General features: G+C 37.7%; 1 protein-coding gene across 17 annotated transcripts in view; it reads right to left on the bottom strand.

Annotated features, from left to right (window-relative positions):
- Positions 1 to 22,150, bottom strand: part of FSTL5 (follistatin like 5) — a 386,298-nt gene that overhangs the window by 258,552 nt on the left and 105,596 nt on the right. For 8 of the 17 annotated variants that reach the window (XM_069013606.1, XM_069013605.1, XM_069013603.1 and 5 more), the window contains one exon: positions 20,518 to 20,566. Coding sequence is in view for 7 of the 17 variants with exons in the window: in XM_069013600.1 (XP_068869701.1) it covers positions 6,300 to 6,447; positions 20,518 to 20,566 (197 nt within the window). In the remaining 10 variants the exon portion in view is untranslated. Of the gene's footprint in view, positions 1 to 1,659; positions 1,802 to 6,299; positions 6,448 to 16,944; positions 17,044 to 20,517; positions 20,567 to 22,150 lie in introns of those variants that run through there. The other 9 variants (XM_069013600.1, XM_069013602.1, XM_069013596.1 and 6 more) reach the window with 3 other exon arrangements.

Below are 22,150 nucleotides of genomic sequence, written 5' to 3' on the forward strand. Positions count from 1 at the left end.
TTAGCAAGGGGGTCTCTTTCTTCCATCCTTAAGCAAACTTGTCACAGCTGGTTCCTCAATATCCTAGAGGATTGATGTTTACCATCATGGAAGTATCTGAACCAATGGGAATTCAACCACTTTATGTTATGAAACCAGAAACAGAAAACCTGCCAGCTTAGAACTCAGGTGAATAGCTTGGTACCGTTAATATTTTACAAAATTTGTAAATTGACACATAGTATACCACTGGGTCACTGTGTACTTTGCACAGGCTAGAAAAGATAAACATTCTGGTTTTCAAGTTTTTAAAGTTTTTCTTGTAAAATAAAATACTACTAACACTACATGTAAGAAGAAACAACAGCTGTTGGCACTTCCATAGTAAATTGTTAAGAGTACATTTGAGAAAAGACATTATCCTAGAGAAAGCAAAATGGCTGCTTAAGATACAACTTTTTTTTTAAACAGGTAATCTGCTAAATTTAAGACACAAATTCTCCATATTTGCTATGATACACTAATCTATCACCCTTACTTCTCTCCTTTGGTATTCAAGAAAAGATTGAGGTTTGGTAGAACAGTAGTTACCAACAAAACTACTGAAACCTTTGTGTTATTGAACTCCTTGGATGAATGCTAAACCATGATATATCTTTCATTAATTCAAACAGGCATGATAATTTAGAGAATTACTTTCTATTAAGTATTCTGGTTAATGTTATGATTTTATCCCTTCACACCTATGAAACTCTCTGCATTGAATTGCTGTAGCCAACAGAGATAGATCCCATCTTTTTTACCCAGTGAAAGAGATTCTTCAGTAATTCAGGTGGTTTAAAGTCAACCCACCTGGAGATTGTTCCTCAAGATCACCATGCAAATGGCAAAGACTGGAATAGACAGGTTTGAGGGTTTTGCCTATAATTGGATTTGAAGTAACAAAAGAATTATAAAGGACTAAAGAAGGAAACTAAGTCACAAACCATAAAAAGTTAAAGAGAGAAGGTAGTTAGGGACGGGGGAAGCAACATTTCAGCAGTCTTCATAGGACAGGAAGGTAACGAGAGCGCGTATCAGCGAGAGATGTGACACTGGAAAGCCTATGACATGCAAGAAACCATGAGCTCCTCAAACACAGCAGGACATGGATGCACTCTGGTGTGATGGAGTCTACACAACAGTACTGACAGGAAATACGAAATTATCAAACTGCAGAGAATAAAGATGCATGTGGATTTTTGTACAACTGGATCGAAGCACAGCTCAATCCATAACCAAAAGGACTGATGAATGTTGCAGCTGTTTAAATAAACACAGACTTATCTGTAGCTGAGGGCAGTTTGTCCTTATCAGGATTGAACCAAAAATACATTTGCCCTGCAGTACTCTCCCCCAGTGCCCACACTAATATAATTAACTATAGATGAAATCCTGACCTAATTGACAACATGAAAATAACTCTAAAATCCACATTTAATATTTTTGATCCAGAATTTCACCCTATTTTTACGATTTAGTTACAATGAACATTCACAAGAATGGAAACAAAACTTTAAAATAACTCTGTTAGCTAAAATGAAAGAAATTCAAAGTTTCTTGTGATTGTCTTTAGAAAAAAATCTATTCCCATTTATATAGGTTCACAGAAATATACAAATAGGGTAAAGTGTTCTGTACCTGAACAGCCAAAATAGTTACAGGTATTTTTTCTTTTTCAATTTAACTGCTGTGGAGTTTTTTGCCTCTCTCCTTTCCTGCGTTGTGGTGACTCGAGTCTCTTTCTTCTTTACACTCACAAAGGTCAGCTTTCTTCATGAGCCTCAATTCAGCACAATCAGAAAGAAATACAGAAAATTGCACTTGTTTAGTCAGTCATAAAGCTGGCATACGTTCTCAGTGCCATGTGCTTGGATGTTAAAGTCCAAGTCTGTAAAAGAAGGATTTTCTCACCTTATGTAAAAATAAATTAATAGACTGAGAAAAATAGGAAGGAAACACATAAAGTTCTGAGATTCTATAGAACAAAAAACCTCACCCTATCACACCTCATGAAAAAAAAATTTACTCTGACAGCTGACTTGGTCATTTGCATTCTACTATTTATATTAAATTTAGTGCATCATTTTAGTACATAGTACTTTTCCTAGAAAAACTGAATCCTTCTTTAAATTTTGCAAAGATATTTCTAATAAAATAGTGCATTTCTCATATGCTTACAATCCCATCCAACAGGATCCAAACCTACATTTCCTGCTATGTTTTAACTATCTTGTGCAATTTTACTGGGTTTTTTATTGCTTATGGTTTTATACCACTCTAATATAACTATTAGGAAGAAGTAGTTCCAAATGCATGCTGGAAAGCTGACAGTAAACCAGAAAAACCTACCACTTCCTGATTAGGCTGTAGCTAAAAAGGATTGTAAAATAAGATTTTTTCAGTAATTCATTAGCTAAAAATATTGTTACTTCTAAGAAAAATGAAACAGAGTTAATACAAAGCAAGGAGCAGCCAGTATGTGGTGATAAAATGGTAGTATGTGAAAGGAATGTATTTTGTCTCTCCTCAACCACCATTGTATAACACATTGAAAACAATTTTTTTTTTGTTCACTGACCTAAAAAACCAAAAAGTTTTACATATTTTATTTGGTTCTGGCTTTTTTGGGGTTTTGAGGAGGATTTTTTGCACTGTTTGGTTATTTTTGGAAAGACAAAAAGGTGAATAACTTCAGTTTTATTTATACAATAGAAATACAGGAAATAGTTAATGTAGAATTGACTAGAATTAAGTTTTGACCATCAGTGTGCCAGGAAACACTAGAAAGAGCCTCTCACCAAAAAAAAAAAACAACCCTATATTTCACCAAGAAATTCATGCTCAGATGCCATCACCAGACACTCCATATCACATCTAGTATGAACTCTGCACGTAGGCAAGGACATCCCATCTCTTCTCATGTGAAGGTGCCACTGTGAAGCTACAGCCTGAAGAGTGACCACCCCATCTCCCTGAAATATGAGTTTGTGCTCCCTTTTTCATCCCACCTTGATGCTAGTCTCAATTTCTGATTCAACCGCATCGATTCTGGGATTGTCTAGGACACCTCTGTGAAGTGCAGTGCTCATGAAGACGAGCTGGGAGATACTGCTGAACATCCCATCCCAACTGCTTTGTCACAAACACTGGTCACGTGGCAAATGTCCAAGTGGCCCTTTATTGATGAATCAGTTACTGTCACATGAATTATCCTCAGTGCTGACTCAGGTAAGCATCCCTATGCTGTTAGAACTGAAAGCTTCTCTTGCCTCTGTATTTTAAACATCTGGGAATGCCTACCCCTCAGCAATTTCAAGTATTTCTTGTTAACCAGGTGAGATTTTCTGCAAGCCACAAAACACAGAAATTCATCAAGGCAGAGGAAGAGGGCTTTGAAAGTTATTTTGAAAGTTTTTATCTGGTTCAGCAACATGCAATGGAATCTGAAGACTGTTTACTGTCTTGCAGCTCTTACATGACTATTAAGCAGCGGAAGAAGCCTCAGTGGAGGATATCCAAATGACTTTAATTTATCACTTCAACATTAATCACTTTAATACAATCATTCTTGCATTCTGAAAATCTCTGATTTTGAAAAAACAGGATTACCCTGCCTACAGATAGAGGGAAGAATCCACCTTTCTTTGTCATCTTCAATATCTTAAAGTTGCATAAATGAGGCAATCTGACGTTCAGTGAAGAGAGGTGATGATAACTTCCATCCTCCAGAGTAAGACATGGATCATCTCAAACCACAGCTGATAGCAAACCCAGGTCAAACCCTCTCTCTTTGCCTCCTCCAAAAATACTGAGTATGATCTGTAGCACTAGAAAGTTCCAGCAGGAAGAAAAAGAGAGTGCCGAAGAAGAATAAAGGCAATAAATGTCAGGGAACCAAACTGATGCATCGGGTTCACTGTTCATCTTCCTGGCATAGTGCAGGAGATGAGGGAAAAGGGATGCTGCTAAGAAGGAAGAGAAGATCTTCCATGTAGCAGTGCACACTGCTCATATTCCCTAATTCCTCACTTAATAAAAGAGTGCCAACACTCACTGACACTGCAGCCAGTGTCTGCAACTTCTAAGTTGAACACTTGGAAACAAAACGAGTAGAGCCATTGCTGCTCTCTCAAAGTCAACTGTTTTGGGCAGCCTCCTATGCTTAAAGCCAGCCTTGCCAACAACCCAAGATCCAATTTGTAAGGTTCTGCTAAGTACTCCCTATTCATGGTCCTTAACTACTACCAGAAACTCAGAGTTCCCTACAGCTCTAAGTGAACCATATAATACACAATACATACTGAGGAAAAAAAGGAGAGTAGGTGCCATTAAAAGTATCAAAAAGTACCCCTTATTTCCAAAGTCACTTGACCTCTTTGAACATCACCCATGAAAGATAGCCTGGATTCAGCTCTATGTTTTGCCCCACTTTTGGCTACTCTAAAAGCCCAAGGGAGATATGTATCTGGAAAGGGAGTATTTAAAAACTACTCCTGAAGAACCATCTACAAAGCTGGGAAAGACAGCTTTTTGGGTTTGGTTTTTTGGTTTGTTGGGTTTTTGGTTTTTTTTGGTTTTTTTTTTTAACCATAATGGGATATCAGAAGCATGCCTGGGAGGATAAATGCAGGGGTTGTTTGCTTTACATCAATCTCTTTCTAGACCAGTATTCCTGTAAGTCTATCCTCACCCACTTGAGACACTACTATAGGGATAAACTATCCCTCTAGAAGCCCTAAGAGAAAGGTTTAAAGCCATGTCTTGGGATGCACAGGGGAGAGAGTAGTTACCTGCAGTTCAGTGCCCCAAGTCATAGGGACTGTACTGCTCTGTTCAAGTTTTATCCCAGACAATTACTGTTACAGTCTACATCTACAGTAACACACTGGGTTCAAGCAAATCAGTTTTACATCATTTTGATGGAAGTGGTCTTGTTCCATCAGAGCTTAAACTGATCTTTGGTCGTGATATTCCAACTGATAGGTGGAGAGCAGTGCAGGAAAAGGGTTAATTTCTAGCCAGACCAGCTCCCTAATCCTTCTCACCACTCATATCACCACTGGCCAATAGATGGAAAGACTGATCAACAGGTGTAACAGGATGTGAGGGGTAGCAGTGACCCCAACACAGTTCAATTAATATTATTAGTTTATTTAGCTACAGACTGAAATTGCACTCTGATTATGACTTCACTTGCTCAGTTATGTCAAAGTGGACACAATAAACTCTAAATCAACTTATTTAAAATATAACTGAAAGGCTGTTTGAGCAAGCTTAGTATCTCTCTTACATTGTTGTGACAATAAACGTGACCCAGAATCCCACAGCAAAGTGGAAGACTTTTTTGCTATTGGGACTCTCAATTATCTATTATTTTATCTACTGTAAACACATATTCTAGCAGCATTCTAGTTTTTAGGGTGGTTTTTGGTCATAACAGCCGTTCATGAACATTCAGAAATTTAGGACTCTTCTTTAGTAATACTGACTTTTACCATTAATATTCTTCTGTTGTTAGATTTGCTCACTGGCTCTAATTTTATAGTATTTCCCACAGATGGCCAGAAATAACATGCATGCAAGGATAAAAAGGAGGATGCAAATTTCAAAACAGTGCCATAATCTTCATTACAGAAGTGTTTGTCTAGTAATTAAGTGTGGAGCTGCACATATGGTGTCTGATTTATCCTCGTATTTTCACTGATGCAAACCTGCTATGATAATATTAATGTAAATGTAACCATACCACTTTTCAGTCAGTCTGGGAGCACAGAAATGCTATTTTTTTATTCTCTTTTTCCACTAGTAATTACTTTTTTTTTCCACTAGAAACTGAAAGAAAGAAAGAAAAGCAGCTACAAAGTCACGAGTTTAGCTATTGCAGACTTTTCTTTTTTCCCCTTTGTGTATTTAAGGGAAATAGCTACTTCCCTTAAATACACAAAGAATTTCATTCTATTTTGGTGGATCAGGAGTTACATTCTTCTGGTTCACAATTATTTCATCAATGTTTTCACTCCCAACAAATGCTATGATAGTCAGCAAATAAGAAACATTTCTCTAGTGAAATATGTCCAAGGCTTTTGCCCTCTGCCTAAATATCTTACACTAAAATTTAATTCCTGCTGAAGATAAAAATGACACTGTCTCTTAACATGGAGCAACAGAAAAAATATTTCTCAGTTCACAAAGTCCTTCCTTGTAAGAACACTTAAGAGCACACTCTAAAGCTTTTTTAATTTGTATGTACAATTACTAGGTTTTTTTATTTCACTTACCGCTCACTTTCCACTCTGTTTTTTAAGCCCAGATCTGCCAAATTCTGACCCTTCATTTGTGAGCAGTTATGTGTCTTCTTCTGAGTGTAGATGTAGAACAAGCCAAAAGGAGTAGCAGGATTCAGCTTCTGTTCATAGTGTTCAGCTCCTAGAAAGCATAACCTTCTATTTTCTGTACTCCAATTCTTGCTAGTCTTGAGAGACTAGGTAAACTCAGAAATGTCCTAAATTAGAAATTTACGAGCAGCACTTCTTATAAGGTACTTTTTCATATTAAAAAACTCAAAAGATTAAATTTCCACTTAGTGCTAATACCAGCTTTCTCCCCCACTCCCAACCACCCCATGGCTTTCTCTGAAGTATAATTAAATTCTAAAAATATTTACTATGGTAAAGTCTTTCTCTGGATTGTTTCTCCTCCACTTGCACTTATTAACAAACTTCAGAATAATTTTTTGGCTAGATGTACCCTTTCCAATCAGGAAATTTCCACTCTGAAGCTTCACTTTTAGACCTCATCTTTGTAAATCAGTTGAACCTTCACACACACTGCATACTCATTTTAAGGCAGTGTGACTCTTTTCAGTAGCACTTTCCTATTTCATTCTGCCTCAGTTTAAGTTCCTCATGGAGGTGTTTTAACTTGTGAAATCTTACAGCTGACATTTTGTATTCCACGCAAAGGCTACGTGATGAACAGTTACAAATTGTTATAGATAATGAAATACACTACCTTTAACACAAAAAAACTGGCTTTCTGAGGCCTAAAGGCCTTTTGTGAAATAAATTACTATAAAAAATAGAGAAAGTAAACCCAAAGTAAAAGATAACAGAGGAAAAACAAAGTGCATAATTACTGCAGGACCTAAATATCAGAAATAGAGGAAAATTACTTATGCATTGTATCTGTCCCACACAAATAATTCCAATGCAGTTATTACAGGATTGTAAAAGAACTGATCCCTCAGACACTAGTCAAAAGCAATGAAAAATTCATAAAGATAATTGGCTTACAAACCTAGTCTAAAGGCAGAACAAAGAGTGCTGAGAAGATACTTTTCCTTAAACATTCACTGATTAGAGTGAAACTCTTTCCAGCAAATGGTATTCCTTCTTGACATCCCAAATTTGCTGTGGCTTTTAGATCAGTTGACTTTACCAATGGTAACCTCAAAAATCCAGTTCTAGAGAGAAATGGTGAATTGATGCTTAAAAATCCCTCAAATTACCAAAGTGGGTCTCATGGTTGATGAATACAAATCAATATGCCACAGAAACCTTCTGCTGCGTGCTGGGATAGGAAAGGTCATGTTGAAAATACAAATTATCATCTGAGATGTTAAGGATCTCAGATGTAAGGGAAGTTTAAAATAAGTCTTGTTTTTGAATATTGAAAACAACCCCAACCATTACTAATGATTTTTGCAATGCTTATATGTAACTTTGCAACTCCTTCATAACTCTTTTTGGAATAGCTCAAACTGAACACAGTCACAGAATCATTAATCAATTGAATATAACTCTAAGATCACTAGGTCCAACCATTAGCCCAGCAGTGCTGTGTTCACTACTAAACACTGTCCCCAAGTGACACATCCACATATTTCTTGACCACTTCCAGGGATGGTGGACCACTTCCCTAGGCAGCCTGTTCCAATGCCTGACCACCCTTTTAGTGAAGGCATTTTTCTTACTGGGAAATATTTAATACACAATATTTAACACTTAAATAACACAAATTTTATAATTCAGAATTTGCATCCATGCATACAATTCCCCCTTCAATTTCTTCATTAGAAAAAATAACAAAGGTACAAAACTTATTTTTTTAACCATTTAAAGCTTCATGATCAGCTCTTTAGGTTTTCTTTCACCATTTACTCATGATAACTCCAGGAAAAAGCCCAGCTTATAAAAAATATAAGACTAACTCACTAAAATTGGACCTTTTGTCTCTCAAAAGGCAAGCAGAGAATGATCAAAATGAAATTATTAGCCATAATACTTCACATTGTTCATCGAGGAGTCAGATGCAGCTCATAAATTAATAAATGCACTCTAAATCATTAGAGTCAGCAAATTATATCACAGACTTTCATTTCAATCTCTCTATTAATGTGAGAGCTGTTCTATCTGAGAAACCATGAGAACAGGGGGGTGCTATATTATTATATGGATTACTGAGACTTTGGAAGTATAAATGAAATTTTCAGTATAGATTTATTAATGACTTACGTGTGTATCATGTATTTTTACAAAGATAAGCATAGCAGCCCTTTTAAAAGTTTACTTATGAATGGAAAAGATTACTGAGAGCCTAGAGCGGTAGATGAATGTGACTATCACACAGAAAAGATATAAAGGACACAAATATATTAAAATATTAGATCTTTTTGGTCCTTTGGGGACACCAATTTTAAGATCTGATGCTTTAAGCACTCTACTAATATTTCAAATGCAACCTCCAAGGTGCAGAAAACCTCCCCCCACCCTGCTGACTGCACCAAGAACATACAAATATAGACTGTTCAAATATTTCTGTGAAAAAAACTCTCCAACCATAAAATAACAGAATCAGCATCTTAAGACAGTAGACTAAAATGCAACTATAGCTAAGCAACACAGTTTAAATTCACTAGAAAAAGTATCTTCAGTTCAAAAAATAATTTACATTATACAAAAGTTAAATCTCAGAAGTGATGTTAATTGTAGTTTTTTCTTTCAGTGTCCCTGGAAAAGAACTAAATCAGCCCATGCATCTATGTCTAGAAAAATTTCTATAGAATATTACTGTTTATCAAAATCAGCCTAGAGCAAATACAAAAACATCTAAAAGAGAAATATATTTTTTGTGTTGAAATACTACCATAGCACTAATTATGGCTGGGTTTCTGAATTACATGAGAATATAAAGGTAGCATAAATGAAAGATAGAAACATAACATATAGGTTAGAAGACCAACAGTTTTAAAAAATAATATTTTAACTCTCCACTATACTAGCTAAGATTCATTCACCTTAAAAGGCATAGGAAAAAAATGAAAAATATAATCAGCCTTCAACCTATAATAACCTGGTGCTGTGTCTTGTATTTTAAATAAGAATTTTCTCTCTGTCAAAGTGCTTGATAATATGGAAGAGCAGCACTGTGATAAACTGTATTTCAACTTAAAAATCAGCCCTCAAGATTAAAAACATCAATTTCTCACTGAAGCTGAGGTTATGGCTAACCTTGGCTGTTGCAAGGAGAGGGAGGATCCGTGCAGCTTAATTCCACTTGACAAGGACAAACCCAAAGTACTGTCACAAGGGGCTTCTCTTCTTTCTCTGTGGCCTTTCCACTGCAAAAACTGATGATGAGCTGAACTTATGTTTCCATCTTGAAACAGGGCAGAGAGAAAAGAAGGGCTCACTGTCAAAATAAGATGCTACTTTAAAAAAAACCCCTGGATTTAATTTAAATTTAATTTAAATTATTTATCTAAACTAGAGACATAGAGTTGATGCATGGACTACTCAGTCAATGAGGAATTGGCTGGATGGTCAGACCCTCAGTGCTCTGGTGAATGGCTCAATATCCAAGTGGAGACCAGTGACAAGTGGCGTTCCTCAGGGGCTGGTACTGGGACTGGTGCTACTTAACAGCTCCATCAGTGACAGGGACAGTGTGACTGAGTGCATCATCAGCAAGTTTGCCAATGACTCCAAGCTGCATGGTTTAGTCAACACACTAGAGAGAAAGGATGCCATCCAGAGGGACCTGGACAGGCTTGTGAGGTGGGACTGTGCAAAACTCTTGAAGTTCAACAAGGCCAAGTGCAAGGTCCTGCACTTGGGTCGCAGCAATCCCAAGCACAAATAAAGGTTGGGTGGAGAACAGGTTGAGAGCATCCCTGGCAAGAAGGACTTGGGGGTGCTGGCTGACAAGAAGTTCAACGTGACTCAGCAATGTGCACTTGCAGTGCAGGAAGACAAATCCTGGGCAGCAGCAAAGGAATAGTGGACAGAAGGTCAAGGGTGATGATCCTCCTCCTCCATTCCATTCTTGTGAGACCCCACCTGGAGTACTGTATCCATCTCTGAGAGCCCCAACATAAGGATGTGTCCCTGTTGGAGCAAGTCCGGAGGAGGGCCACCAAGATGACCAGAGGGCTGGAGCACCTCTCCTACGAAGCACCGCTCCAGGCTCAGAGAGTTGGGGTTGTTCAGGTGGGAGAAGAGAAAGTTCCAGGGGGACCACATTGAGGCCTTCCACTACGGAAACGGGCCTTACACAAAAGATGAAGAGGTACTTTTTACAAGGCCATGTAGTGATAGGATGAGGAAGAATAACTTTAAACTCAGAGTAGTTTTAGATTATATATTAGGAGGAAATTCTTCACTGTGAGGGTGTTGACACACCAGAGCAGCTTGCCCAGAGAAGCTGTGGATGCTCCAAGCCCTGGAAATGTTCAAGATCAAACTGGATGGACTTTGAGCAACCTGGTCGGGTGGAAGGTGTCCTTTCCCATGGCAGGGGGTTTGAACAAGATGATCTCTAAGGTCCCTTCCAATCCAAAGCATTCTCTCCTTGATAATATCAGATTTTGCACTCCTATGAATACTGCAGAGATAACTGAGCAAATGTTTGGAAATGTCTTTCAGAGAATTTTCTGAGGATTCACCTCTCAGACCTGAGGAGTATATGTAAAACACTGAGAAAACCTGCCTTTAACAAAGGTACCTGGTCTCAGGTTTCTTTCAGCTATCAAATCTCTCATAAAAGGTGAATAGTTACCAAGATGTGGTACAAATGTCTTATAAAAGCTTCTAATTTTGTTGGTATAAGGCTTAAAACAGACCCTTAGGAGGGGAAAATTAGACACTGCTACAAGTGATGATGCAGAAGGAACAAAAACCTCTCCAAAATGTGACAAAATAATTATCTTTCTCTTAAAATATAAATGCAAAAGCATTTTCAAAATTAACAAGGTGCATCTCTTCTTTTACTTACGTACAATAGGTTATTTTCTGCTCTATGAATAAAAAGGTGGACTCTGCAACTCTGAATGACCAGTTCACAAATACCTGTGTTTTATTCATGTGCATTTAGCTTTCCATTGCGCTACAGTTTGTCCTCAGAAAGCAGGTATTAGTCTTTTCTCAGTATACACTAAATGTGTTTGAACCTTGCATGTTTCTTGTTATCACTGGAAGGCCATGACTGTCACCAAATACAATCCTCAATTATATAAATAGTTGTAACATTAGTGCACTATACTCACTCTGTAACAGAATCAAAGGTTGCATTTATCTTTTTGACTGCTTTTGCATATGAATCAAGATTTCCATTGATGTACCAGAATGATGTGAAAGTGTTTTGGTTTTTCTTTCCTAGCAATCATTTATGAAAAAAACTAATAAAACCTATAAACAATACATATTATCAGTTATAGTGGTGTTTGTTAAGCAAAGTTTATGAAAGAAAATACATTAAAAAAATAGAGCTTGAAATGTTGAACTTCGAAACAAGTCATAATCTGCAAGCTCTTTGAAAACAAAGTTTATTTCTACTACCCATCATGTAAGAATTTTCTACCTGCTTTTGCTTTATTGCTCATTGATTTGTTTAAACATGTATGATTTACATATTGTTTGGGAAGACAAAGTTCTGTTATAATAATAAAAATACATACAGTTCAGAGTTACAATGCAGAAAGCCTCTTAAAATATTTTATTTCCTAATGGAAGGAAAAGTATGTAAAGTAGTTATCTAGAAGTTCCAAACGTTTAATAAAATAGCATTTTTAGTAATAAATAAGTTTTTATCTCATTAAAGTTATGAGCTGCTTTCAGATGATTTTATTTCTTTTTGTAGGTATTAGGAAATTCCTTATGAAGGAACTAAAAATACTTTCAGAAAGTTTTTAATATGCTGATATGAAAATGATAGTGGCTTTTACCACAAGACTGCCTATTCAGTGGTAAAAATATTTCAGATTACAATAAGCCTCACTTGGAATAAAATGAGAAGAAAGCTCTCTCTGTCAGGAAAAGAAAGAAATATTTTAAATATCCTTCATCTTCCATCTAACATTTTCAAGTACTTTATTGCACAAAAAAGTCTTTCTGAAATCTGCTCTGAAAAGCACTGCTGGACACCAACCTCAGTTAATTCAAATGCAAATAAACTGTGAACTTCAACCTACTTCAAGCAGTCAGTGCAAGCATTGCCAACTCTCCCCTCATTTAACTCATTAGAACTTCTTATTTTCTTAAGATTTGCACAAGTCAGCAATGGAGCCAAGTAATTCACCACTAATTTTACATAATGAATGCTATAAAGAGTGATTAATTGAATAGACTTACTATGATCATTTCTAGGATACTAAGTGTAAATACCTGCATAAATGTTGCTATCAAATAAAGCTAAAAATAGATAAGAAATACATATTTCCCAAGTCATTCCCATCCCCTCTTGGTAAGGAATCATGCCTGGCTAAACCACAGCAACCTCTCTTGGCCAGCATACTTAGCCAATACAAACAGAAGTAACAATGGCATAGAGGAAATAAGAGATACCAGCAATTAGGGAGCCTTTCTGAAGTTTTTCTGCCACAGTAACTGTGCAGAATTTCCTTGATCTGCACTGACCCATCCAAATGAAGACACATCTGTTTAATAAATGCAACTGCTAGAAAGGAACACAACCTACCAGGACACAAGTCTTTGTATCTAGAGGTTACTCAACCCAAAACCTAAAAAACCAACTTGTAAAATAGCAAGGGAGAGAATAAAGCTGTGGGTTTGATTTCTCTTGAATATTTTTCCTGGGCAGTAGTAACCCTTGATATTGGAGGTGTTAGAGGGAGTTTCATATGGCACTATTTTCAAAGGGGCCAGACAACAACTACTCTTGGTCAACCCACAGCTTTCTCAATGTCTCTCTACTACAGAGAAAATATTTGACTTACTGCTCTTCCGATAATATAAATTTAATTTAAATTTAATTTAAATTATTTATCTAAACTAGAGAGACATAGAGTTGATGCATGGACTACTCAGTCAATGAGGAATTGGCTGGATGGTCAGACCCTCAATGCTCTGGTCAATAGCTCAATATCCAAGTGGAGACCTGTGACAAGTGGCGTTCTGTCTACCAAGAGGAACGGAAAAGCATGCTGTATTAAATATGTATACTATCATATGCAAACAAGTTTCCAGTCTTTTCATTTGCTGATAGCTATTCCCTATGCTTCAGAAGGTACAAAAAAAAAAGCTTGAACTAAAAAACGGATTAAACAGATTTAGAAACAAATTTGCTAATCTATTTACTTTAAAATTACATAGCATAACAGACCAAGCTACACTGAATAGTTAACAAATCTGGTCCTGCTTCTGCTTAGAAAAACTCTAGAACAAAGTGAAGAATGCCACTGGATTCACTGCTTCCCCTTGAGCCAGTGATTCAGTCTTGCAATATTTAATGTCCACAATTATCCAATAGTATTTGCCAGCCCGGAGAAAAAATAATCAGAATGGACTTCCTAAATTTCATTTGACCTCTTACCTTTGAGATATGAAAGCCAAGTTCAGATCTGTTAAATGGCAGAACTATTCCTATTGGAGCTCCATCTTCAGATTTGAAACTAATAAAACTGAGCAGAGCCTTGTTTTTAGTATTATTTTACAGTCTTGAGAAGAGTTACAGAAAATTTGTATTTTCTGAAATGCTATATAAAGTCACAGTTTGGGACAGCAGGCATTTTTCTAGGAAAAATAAAAGTTTTGTATTTTTAAAAGACATCATTACTGTGATTGTAACAGTTCTTCTAAGACTGAATATTGCTTTTTAAACAAACACTGAGAATTACTGGATAAACTCACACACAAATAAAATCAGAATGAAAAACTGACATGATTAGGTAGATCCAGAACACATCTAGAACTGAGCAACCACAATATTTGGGCTTTTACTGATTACCATTTGCTGTCAAAAGCCTTAAACCAGCAAATAAACAAGTGATCCACTGGAAAAAGTAAGCTTTGGACCCCTGACAGGGTTGTGCATTTGTTAATATTTTCAATAGTCACGTGTGCCCTCACATGAAGACCTTTGTGTGTTGGTCAGCTTAAGAAGAGTCTATAAAGTACCTCTTTAAACCCAAATTTTCCATGAATCCTGTTTTTGTACCAAAACTCCTCCCTGATTTTGCATTAGTTCTGCAGTCAGCTGTTTGGTCAAGTCATTAACAACTATTGCGTGGTGTTGGTAAAGGACTTGGAACTGCATATTATAAAAAATCATATCCTTATAAGTTTATACATATGCTTGAACAAGGTTTACTACTGCAGACAGACTTCTTCTAGTTAGAACCAATGACCAAAATGGCTATGGACCACACTTAATGGATACACATATTTAGAGCACCATTTTGTTGAAAAATAGCAGTGCCATTTTACCTCCTTCAGAGTGTATGTATCATTTCAAATACCCATTTTTCAAACATGACTTATCAAATAAAGCAGCCTAATACAAACTAAGGCAAACCATTACACAGAAAATAAAATCAGATATAAGATTTAAATTTAAAAGCACAGAATTAATGTCTAAGTATCATAGTTTATCATCCGACTGATGCTGGTAAAATGACTGATCTCAGAAAGGTCTATCACTTTTAATCATGTAATAACAGACAAAGTCCTGTTGGCTGGAAAAAGACTATGTGTAGGAATAAAGACCACTCAAGTGAACAATGATTTGCAGATTCAGGTCCTGTATAAACATTAGAAGTTTGGATATAAAATTAATGGGTTGGGGTTGTTCTGTTGTGGGCCTTTCTTCCTCTCAGTATTATTGTAGTGTCTGCACCACATGGTTCAAACTAACTTTTTCAAAATAATTTCATAATGTCTACTTCAAAAAGTAAACATCCTGAATCTCCATACCTTAAAAGCCATCATTTAAAATTATATCAAAATATTTCAAAGCAAATCAATATTCATGTCAATGACAGATGATAAGAGCTGTCTTAGCTGATGGATAGACTGTCAGAGAAGGCTTGCAACCAGTGCAAGTGGTGTGTAATAAACTTTCATTCCCTGCTGTTGAGAGAGGAAGAAGACAGCTGTTTTATGACCAGAGAGAGGGGAAGGGAGACAGAACAATAAAACATATTTCCTAATTCTACCCAAATGTAATGAAAGTCCTGGCACCCTAAACTACTTTCTCCTCATTTTGCTAGCTTTCCACTTCACCCATCAGTAGCTCTGTGCTGCTGCCTGATGGTTATCTTTATACTCTAGCTGATACAAAAATTCAGCAAAAAGAATCCACCTTAACATTAAGGAAATGATGCAGGAGCAAAAAGATGCTGTAATACTATGAAGCAGCCTCCTTTGATCAGCTTCATCTCATCAACAAAAGTTACTTTATGCACACAGCTAACACAACAGCTAGCACTTGTGAAGGACAACTGTGTAGAGAAACACTTATGCTTTAGGTCCCAGTTCCTAAGAAAATTTCTCACAACCAAAAGAGTATGATGTGCTACGTAATCCTAAAAAACACAAGATGGGGACCTCATTTACCTGCTTATTCTGTTCAGTTATCTCAGTAGCACTGGCTAGCAGCATCAGTAGCCTATTCCCTCTGGAATCAGCCTTAATCTCAGACAGAATCCCCTGCACGGGACCCAGCTCCGCATGTGCAGAAATCCCTGTGTAGCGCTGAGCTCTGTATGTGCACAACTCTGACAACTCACAGAAACAGCAGCAAACTCCTCTGTGAAGCAGAGTTCCTTACCAAGCTCACGAAACATTAAACACTGCTGAAAGAAAAAGACATTACATCTGCCCACACTTCTCAGTTCTATTCAATTACTGACAACAGCAGTCCTATAAATGCAACATCATATGGTATTATTAAATCCAAGATTCGCATTTACGCCTAGTTGCATCCTGGAAGCAGGCCTGACGTTTGGCCAACATTAAAGGAAAAAAATCCACAACTTTCACAGACACACACACACCCCGCACATTGACGTTGGAGGCAGAAGTGGTGATGATCCCTTTCATAAAGGTGCTGTTTCACAAGTTGACAGCGTTACAGTGCTGAATTTTTTGTCAAGTAACAGGGTATCACTGTCCTTCTGTTACACACGTATACAGGCACGCACAAGAACACAGAGCAACATGGGGCTAAGCTTTTAAATCCTGTTTAATTCCTACTTTACTCTCTACTTCCCAGAATGACCTCGCATATCCTGTCTTCCCCCAGACAGAATCAACCAGAGCTTCTCTAGTCCCCCCCAAAACGGTTTTTATACAAGGAAGGTTCCATAATGTCCTTGGAGATCTTTCTATAATATTCCAAGATTTCAAAAAATAAAATATTTTCAATCATTTAAAAATTACTCTGAGAGCCGGCTTTCAATAAAAATAAACCTCGAACTTTTCATTCAGATTCATCTTTTATGGAGCCCTTTTCACTGAAAGCTGCAACCCTTTTCCAAGCCTTGCCCCTACACTGACCTAAGGGCTACCAAGCTTCCAAGTTTGCTCTGCCTTTAATTGCCAGCTCCTCCATCCCATCCAGCACCCTGCTACCATTTACGAGAAAAATATATGTGTGTGTGTATATACATATATTGGTATGGCTGCTTACCTTGTCCGAGAGTCACTAAAATCCACAAAGGGAAAAAACCAAAAACCCCAGCTCGACGGGTCCTCGTGCAAATGGTAAAGAGAGGAACACTTCTTCCTTTAACAAAGCCAAAAGCGGCTCCTCCGCGACCCAGTGAGCAAGAGAGCGAGCGACTCGTCCGGAGCAAACTCGGCGCAGTTCCCGTGACGGCGCTTCCCGGCGGGAGCAGGCGCGGGGAGCGGTTCCGCGGCCGCGGAGGCGGCGCGGGCGCCCTTCAGCACCCGGCGCGGCGCGGACAGCAGCGGCCGCGCTCCCGCCCAGCCCGACTGCCGCCCGCCGCCGCCGCCGCTCGCACCGCCCCCGCGCCGCCCCCAGCGCCGGGCGGGCTCCCAAACTTGCGCCCAACCACCGCCTCCCTTCTCTGGCTTACTGCGGGTTTCTACGGGCCAGGGGGATGGAACGTCTCGTGTCGCCTCAGCCCTCGTCGCCGAGGCGTTCCCTGCCCACGCAGGAGGCTGTTACCCCGGCAGAGGTCACCGAGTCCCTCCTTCGGCTTCCCCTCCGCAGGGCCGTGGCCCCGCTCCGTTTTCCCCGCGGTGCGCACAGAGCCGGCTCCGGGCGGCGGCGCCCAGCGCCCGGGCAGATGGCAGCGCGGGCGCCGGCAGTGAGAAGCGCAACTGCTGAGAAACAGCGAGTAACTCCCCCCTGAAGCACGGAGGGGTGTTGTGTTGTGCCGGCTTGTTTCAAGCAGGGGGGATGTTATGCAGTATTCATAAGCTTTCATATATCAACGGGCTATCTGAAAGTTCAGGTATGCTGGAGGCTTTGCACACCTGTATCGGTAATCCCTAGCGTTCACACCAAATTCAGGCGCTTGAATGCCAAGGTAGAGGTCCCTGGTAGCCCTTGCCAGAAACATGGACATGCGACTGGGAGTCTTACTTAGTTACGCAAAACAAAGGGGAAGAAAAAAAAACCACCTTGAGCTAGGACCATTAATTACATGCTCCAATTATAAACAGGAGAAGAGGTACCTTTGGATGAACAGGAACAATCAAAACAAAAAATCCAACTGGAAGGTAATCGCCTAAAAACTTAGAAATATATTTATGTGAAGTCAAGCAGAGAAACAGTATTTTGAAGTCTCACTCGAATCTGCTTTATTGTGAGATAACAGGTTTAGTTATCTGATTTAGTATTTTTAAATTAATTTACTATCCATTCCACCACTTTTAAAGAATAGCTCCTTCATCTTCGATGTGAAATCATTATGAAAATTAAGTATCTACTCCTCATGCCATTATAGGTTACCTGTTTTGTGCCTTTTGGGAAAATACATTACAGATTAAAGTATTAAACTGTCTTTAAATCACCCATGGCTAGGGTAAAGCCAGACAGAGGTCAGCTGCTCTGACGTACATCAGCTTTCTAGGTTAATTACACTTGTGTCTACATGTGGAATAAACACACAGTGAGAAACAAAACTAGGCAAATACCATACCTAAAAACTGGACTAGTTAACATAGGAAATAATAGAGCAGGATAGGTTGGATTGCATTCGCTTATTACTGTTTTGTAAGGGTGTTCTTACTGGACTGATAATTAGGTCATGGCACTGCAAGAAGAAACATGATTAACTTTGACACAAGGAATATAAAGCCAAATAAACTAGACTTTCATTGACCCAACCCTTTCTAATTGCCAGTTATCATGAAGGCAGCTTGTCTGGCATGTGGGTTGCATTTCTGAAACCCTATTATTTTACTTCTCCCCTCATTTTTCTCTTAAATCCTCTCAGTTTTTTGCAAAGTTCAGACAATATAATTGCACTACTTAAGGAAATGTTTTGCAATACAAAATTGACACTCAGTCTACTAGCACAGCTGCACCAGAAACTCTCCTGGGACAGAGGTAAATCCCAAACTGACTTATTCAAAACTCAGGCCAAATTGCAATGTTGGGAGGGTGAACAGGGACCTTGCTCATCCATTCTCCTTTGCCATTTTGAAAGTACATGAAACAAACAACAATTATGTAGATGTTTTATATAATCCAATTATTGAAGTAGTCAGGAAATCGGTCAAATTATGCAAGGTCTGACATACCATAACTTACTGCTTGGCTTTGCAAATTAGTACACAATGAATCCCCAAAACAGCATATGGAAGACCCTCAAAACTTTTGAAAATCTCTGTGCCTTGTGAGGACTTGCACTCCTAAATTTCAGTGTAAATAATGATACAATCATGGAATACATTAAGGTATCTTGGAATTCTTGCAATTTTGGGTGTGTTTATCTGATCATGCGTATCTTTATTCTTTGTAAACTCACCGAGGTATTCAATTTAAAAGCTCATATTTAATTAAAATTACTTTAATGTATTTTTAGCACATACATTTTTTCTAACTTTTCCTCTAATTTAGATCTGCATCAGCTATAGACCATATTTGGAAAATAAATTTTGCTTATTCACATCCTGACATCTTTCTGTTTTCTGCTTAATGAATATTATTTGTATTTTTTACATTGTTGGCTCTGTTTTTATACACACATGCAAAAAAAACATGAATGAATTTTTTTTTTTATTATTATTATTTTGGGACCCATACATTATATCATCAGTTTCTGCAGTTCAAACATTTTCATCCACAGAGTAACTGGGATATTACTTTATTGGATGTAATGCAGACCAATATATATTATTGTAATTAAGAACATATTCTGTGCCTAACAATTAATTGCTACTCCAGAGAGACTGTTGCTGCTTAGTGGTATATTTCTGGTTTCCATAACCTTAATTTGGATACTTTATGATCATATCTGGCAGTTCCCACATAGTGTGCCAGACGATTTTCAGTTTGGTATACTCCTGAGACCCATGTGCTTGACAATCAGTTATGCTTGGTTTTTAGTTTTTCTACCCCAATTACTATATTTGAAGCATTTGCCATTGGGCAGAGAAGAACACATGCAGTAAGTACTGGCATTTTCTTGTAAAGAGGAGAAACACAGAGGAACTTCAAAGCTGGTTTATGTTTGTTTAGACTAGATATAAATAATAAAGATTCTCTATTTTGTATTTATGAGATGCTGCTTAATATAACATCCAGTACAGCAGGAAACTTTATGCAAGACAAAGAGAAGACCAAAGTCTCTGTATGTTAAAGGGAAGTTAATGCAAATAATAGATGATTCAAGTTGTTTTAGCAACCTATTCAGTATTTGTCCATGCCATGGTTTAACTCCAGTTAGCAGTCAAAAACCAGGACATTCCAGAACACTTGCTCTTACACTTTACAACCTAGCCATAACTCACTGAAGTTAGAACAACCGTCACTTTCTTTGACTAATTTGTATCTCCTTTTCTACTGAAAAAAATTGTAGAGAAGGGGTTATATTCCTTGTAAACAGCATTGCACATAAAATGAATGCAGAATTAGAGAGCAAGCATCGTTTTTCTTCTCTTAGCTTTTCTACCACTAGTATTTCTAATTCAATCAATTTTTTTTTTTTAAATTTGTGCTTGGGATTTTGTGTTAATAATCAAAAAGGGACAAAAATAGGACATTTCAAAAACTTGCCTTTTTACTTACTCTTTAGATTATTCCAGTGACTTCTGTGTGGCTTAGTACTCGTCACCACCTGCAAGTTCAATAACAAAATTTTATTTTTCTGTGATCTATCTTTAAACATTGGAACTGAAAAGCATTCCCATTAATAGTTGCCAAAAAATCCAGGATATAAATACCTGATACTACTAAATGTTAATTCATTTGTTGTCTCAAACTAGCCCAACAATTACAATGTAATAAATAAGACGAAAAAACGAAAAACATAATTACTTTTGTCTTTGAATGAAGAATATGCAACACTTTAAACACAACTATATTTGGAGCTTAATATCAAACATAGTTTCAGGCACAATAAATTCTAGCAATACTGAAATCTTATTTCAAAATATACAGTCCAAAGTACTGTCCTTTGTAGGATTTAATTTCCACTTCTTCTTAACAAATTATTCCTCTGTTATTTGAAGACAACAGCTGCCTCTTCAGTGCAGCTGTTACTAGTGAAGATCATTGATTAGCCTGAAGTCAATGACAGCAAAGGAACTCTCAGGATGCTCTGATACGAGATAGCATAAATAATCCTCCAGATCTCTCTCTCTCCTGCACACACACAGCGTGAAGTTTGGACACATACACCTTTCCCTCATTTTCCACTGGTCTAATTCACTCAGTGTCTGTTCAGTGTTTTAATGAAAGATGATAGTGCATCCACTATAAACTCTGTCCTGAACAAAAAGCACAAGGAATGCATTGAGGCCTGGACCGGTGCTTCTATAACAGCAGGGCATCAGGAGCACTGGAATGACAGACACTGGCAAATGGCATAGAAGAAAATTAGCTTACTCGTGGCTTGGAGAAAGGTTGTGCCAACCATCTGTCACACGAGATCTCCCACATGACAGCAAGGATCATAAAGCCACATTAAGGTTTTCCCCATGTCTCCTCAAAGCCAGTTCTCACAAAGGGAGCCAAATGAAAGGAATATGCATTATTGTTCACACATAAGAAACCTACCTTTGAAATTCATCAAGATAATTCAAATGCATACCACAAAGTAACAGATGTAAACTCAGAGTGTGGGGGGGAGAAGCCTAGGCCCTGAGTTTAGATCTGTAGATTTTTTCATTATTTCTAATAAAAAAAATGCTCTAAATTCATGGCAGGGTGTAGCAGCATTACAGTGATAGTGATTCTGACAAGATGGCGTTGTCCCCATTCTCATCTTGTGAAAATAAAGCAACAACTTTTTAAACAGTGAGAAGATAATACACTACAGAATTAATACCCACATTAAAAATTACTTCTGGAAAAGAATTAGGCAATGAGGATAAATACTTGATTTCGTATCATCTAGCATTTTTCAACTTCATTTGGGATCTAATAATTTCATTATTCATTATAGTTGAAATCTGAAAGCATAATACCACTCGATAGTAGATAGTACAGATTCTACTAAAAAAAAAACAAAAAACAAACAAAACCAACTCCACACAAAGAGCAAAGAGAAAGCAGCAGATACTCAATTTCAGTGCCTAGTTGTAACATTTAAAAGAGATCTCTTAGGGCACCTACTGGACAATGTTAGCATTGCATGCCAAAGAATGCCTGTAAAAAGGGTAAGAATCTTTGTACAAGATTTAAACAAGAACAGTAATTC

Source organism: Aphelocoma coerulescens, chromosome 4, assembly GCF_041296385.1.
Source record: "Aphelocoma coerulescens isolate FSJ_1873_10779 chromosome 4, UR_Acoe_1.0, whole genome shotgun sequence".
Taxonomy (NCBI): domain Eukaryota; kingdom Metazoa; phylum Chordata; class Aves; order Passeriformes; family Corvidae; genus Aphelocoma; species Aphelocoma coerulescens.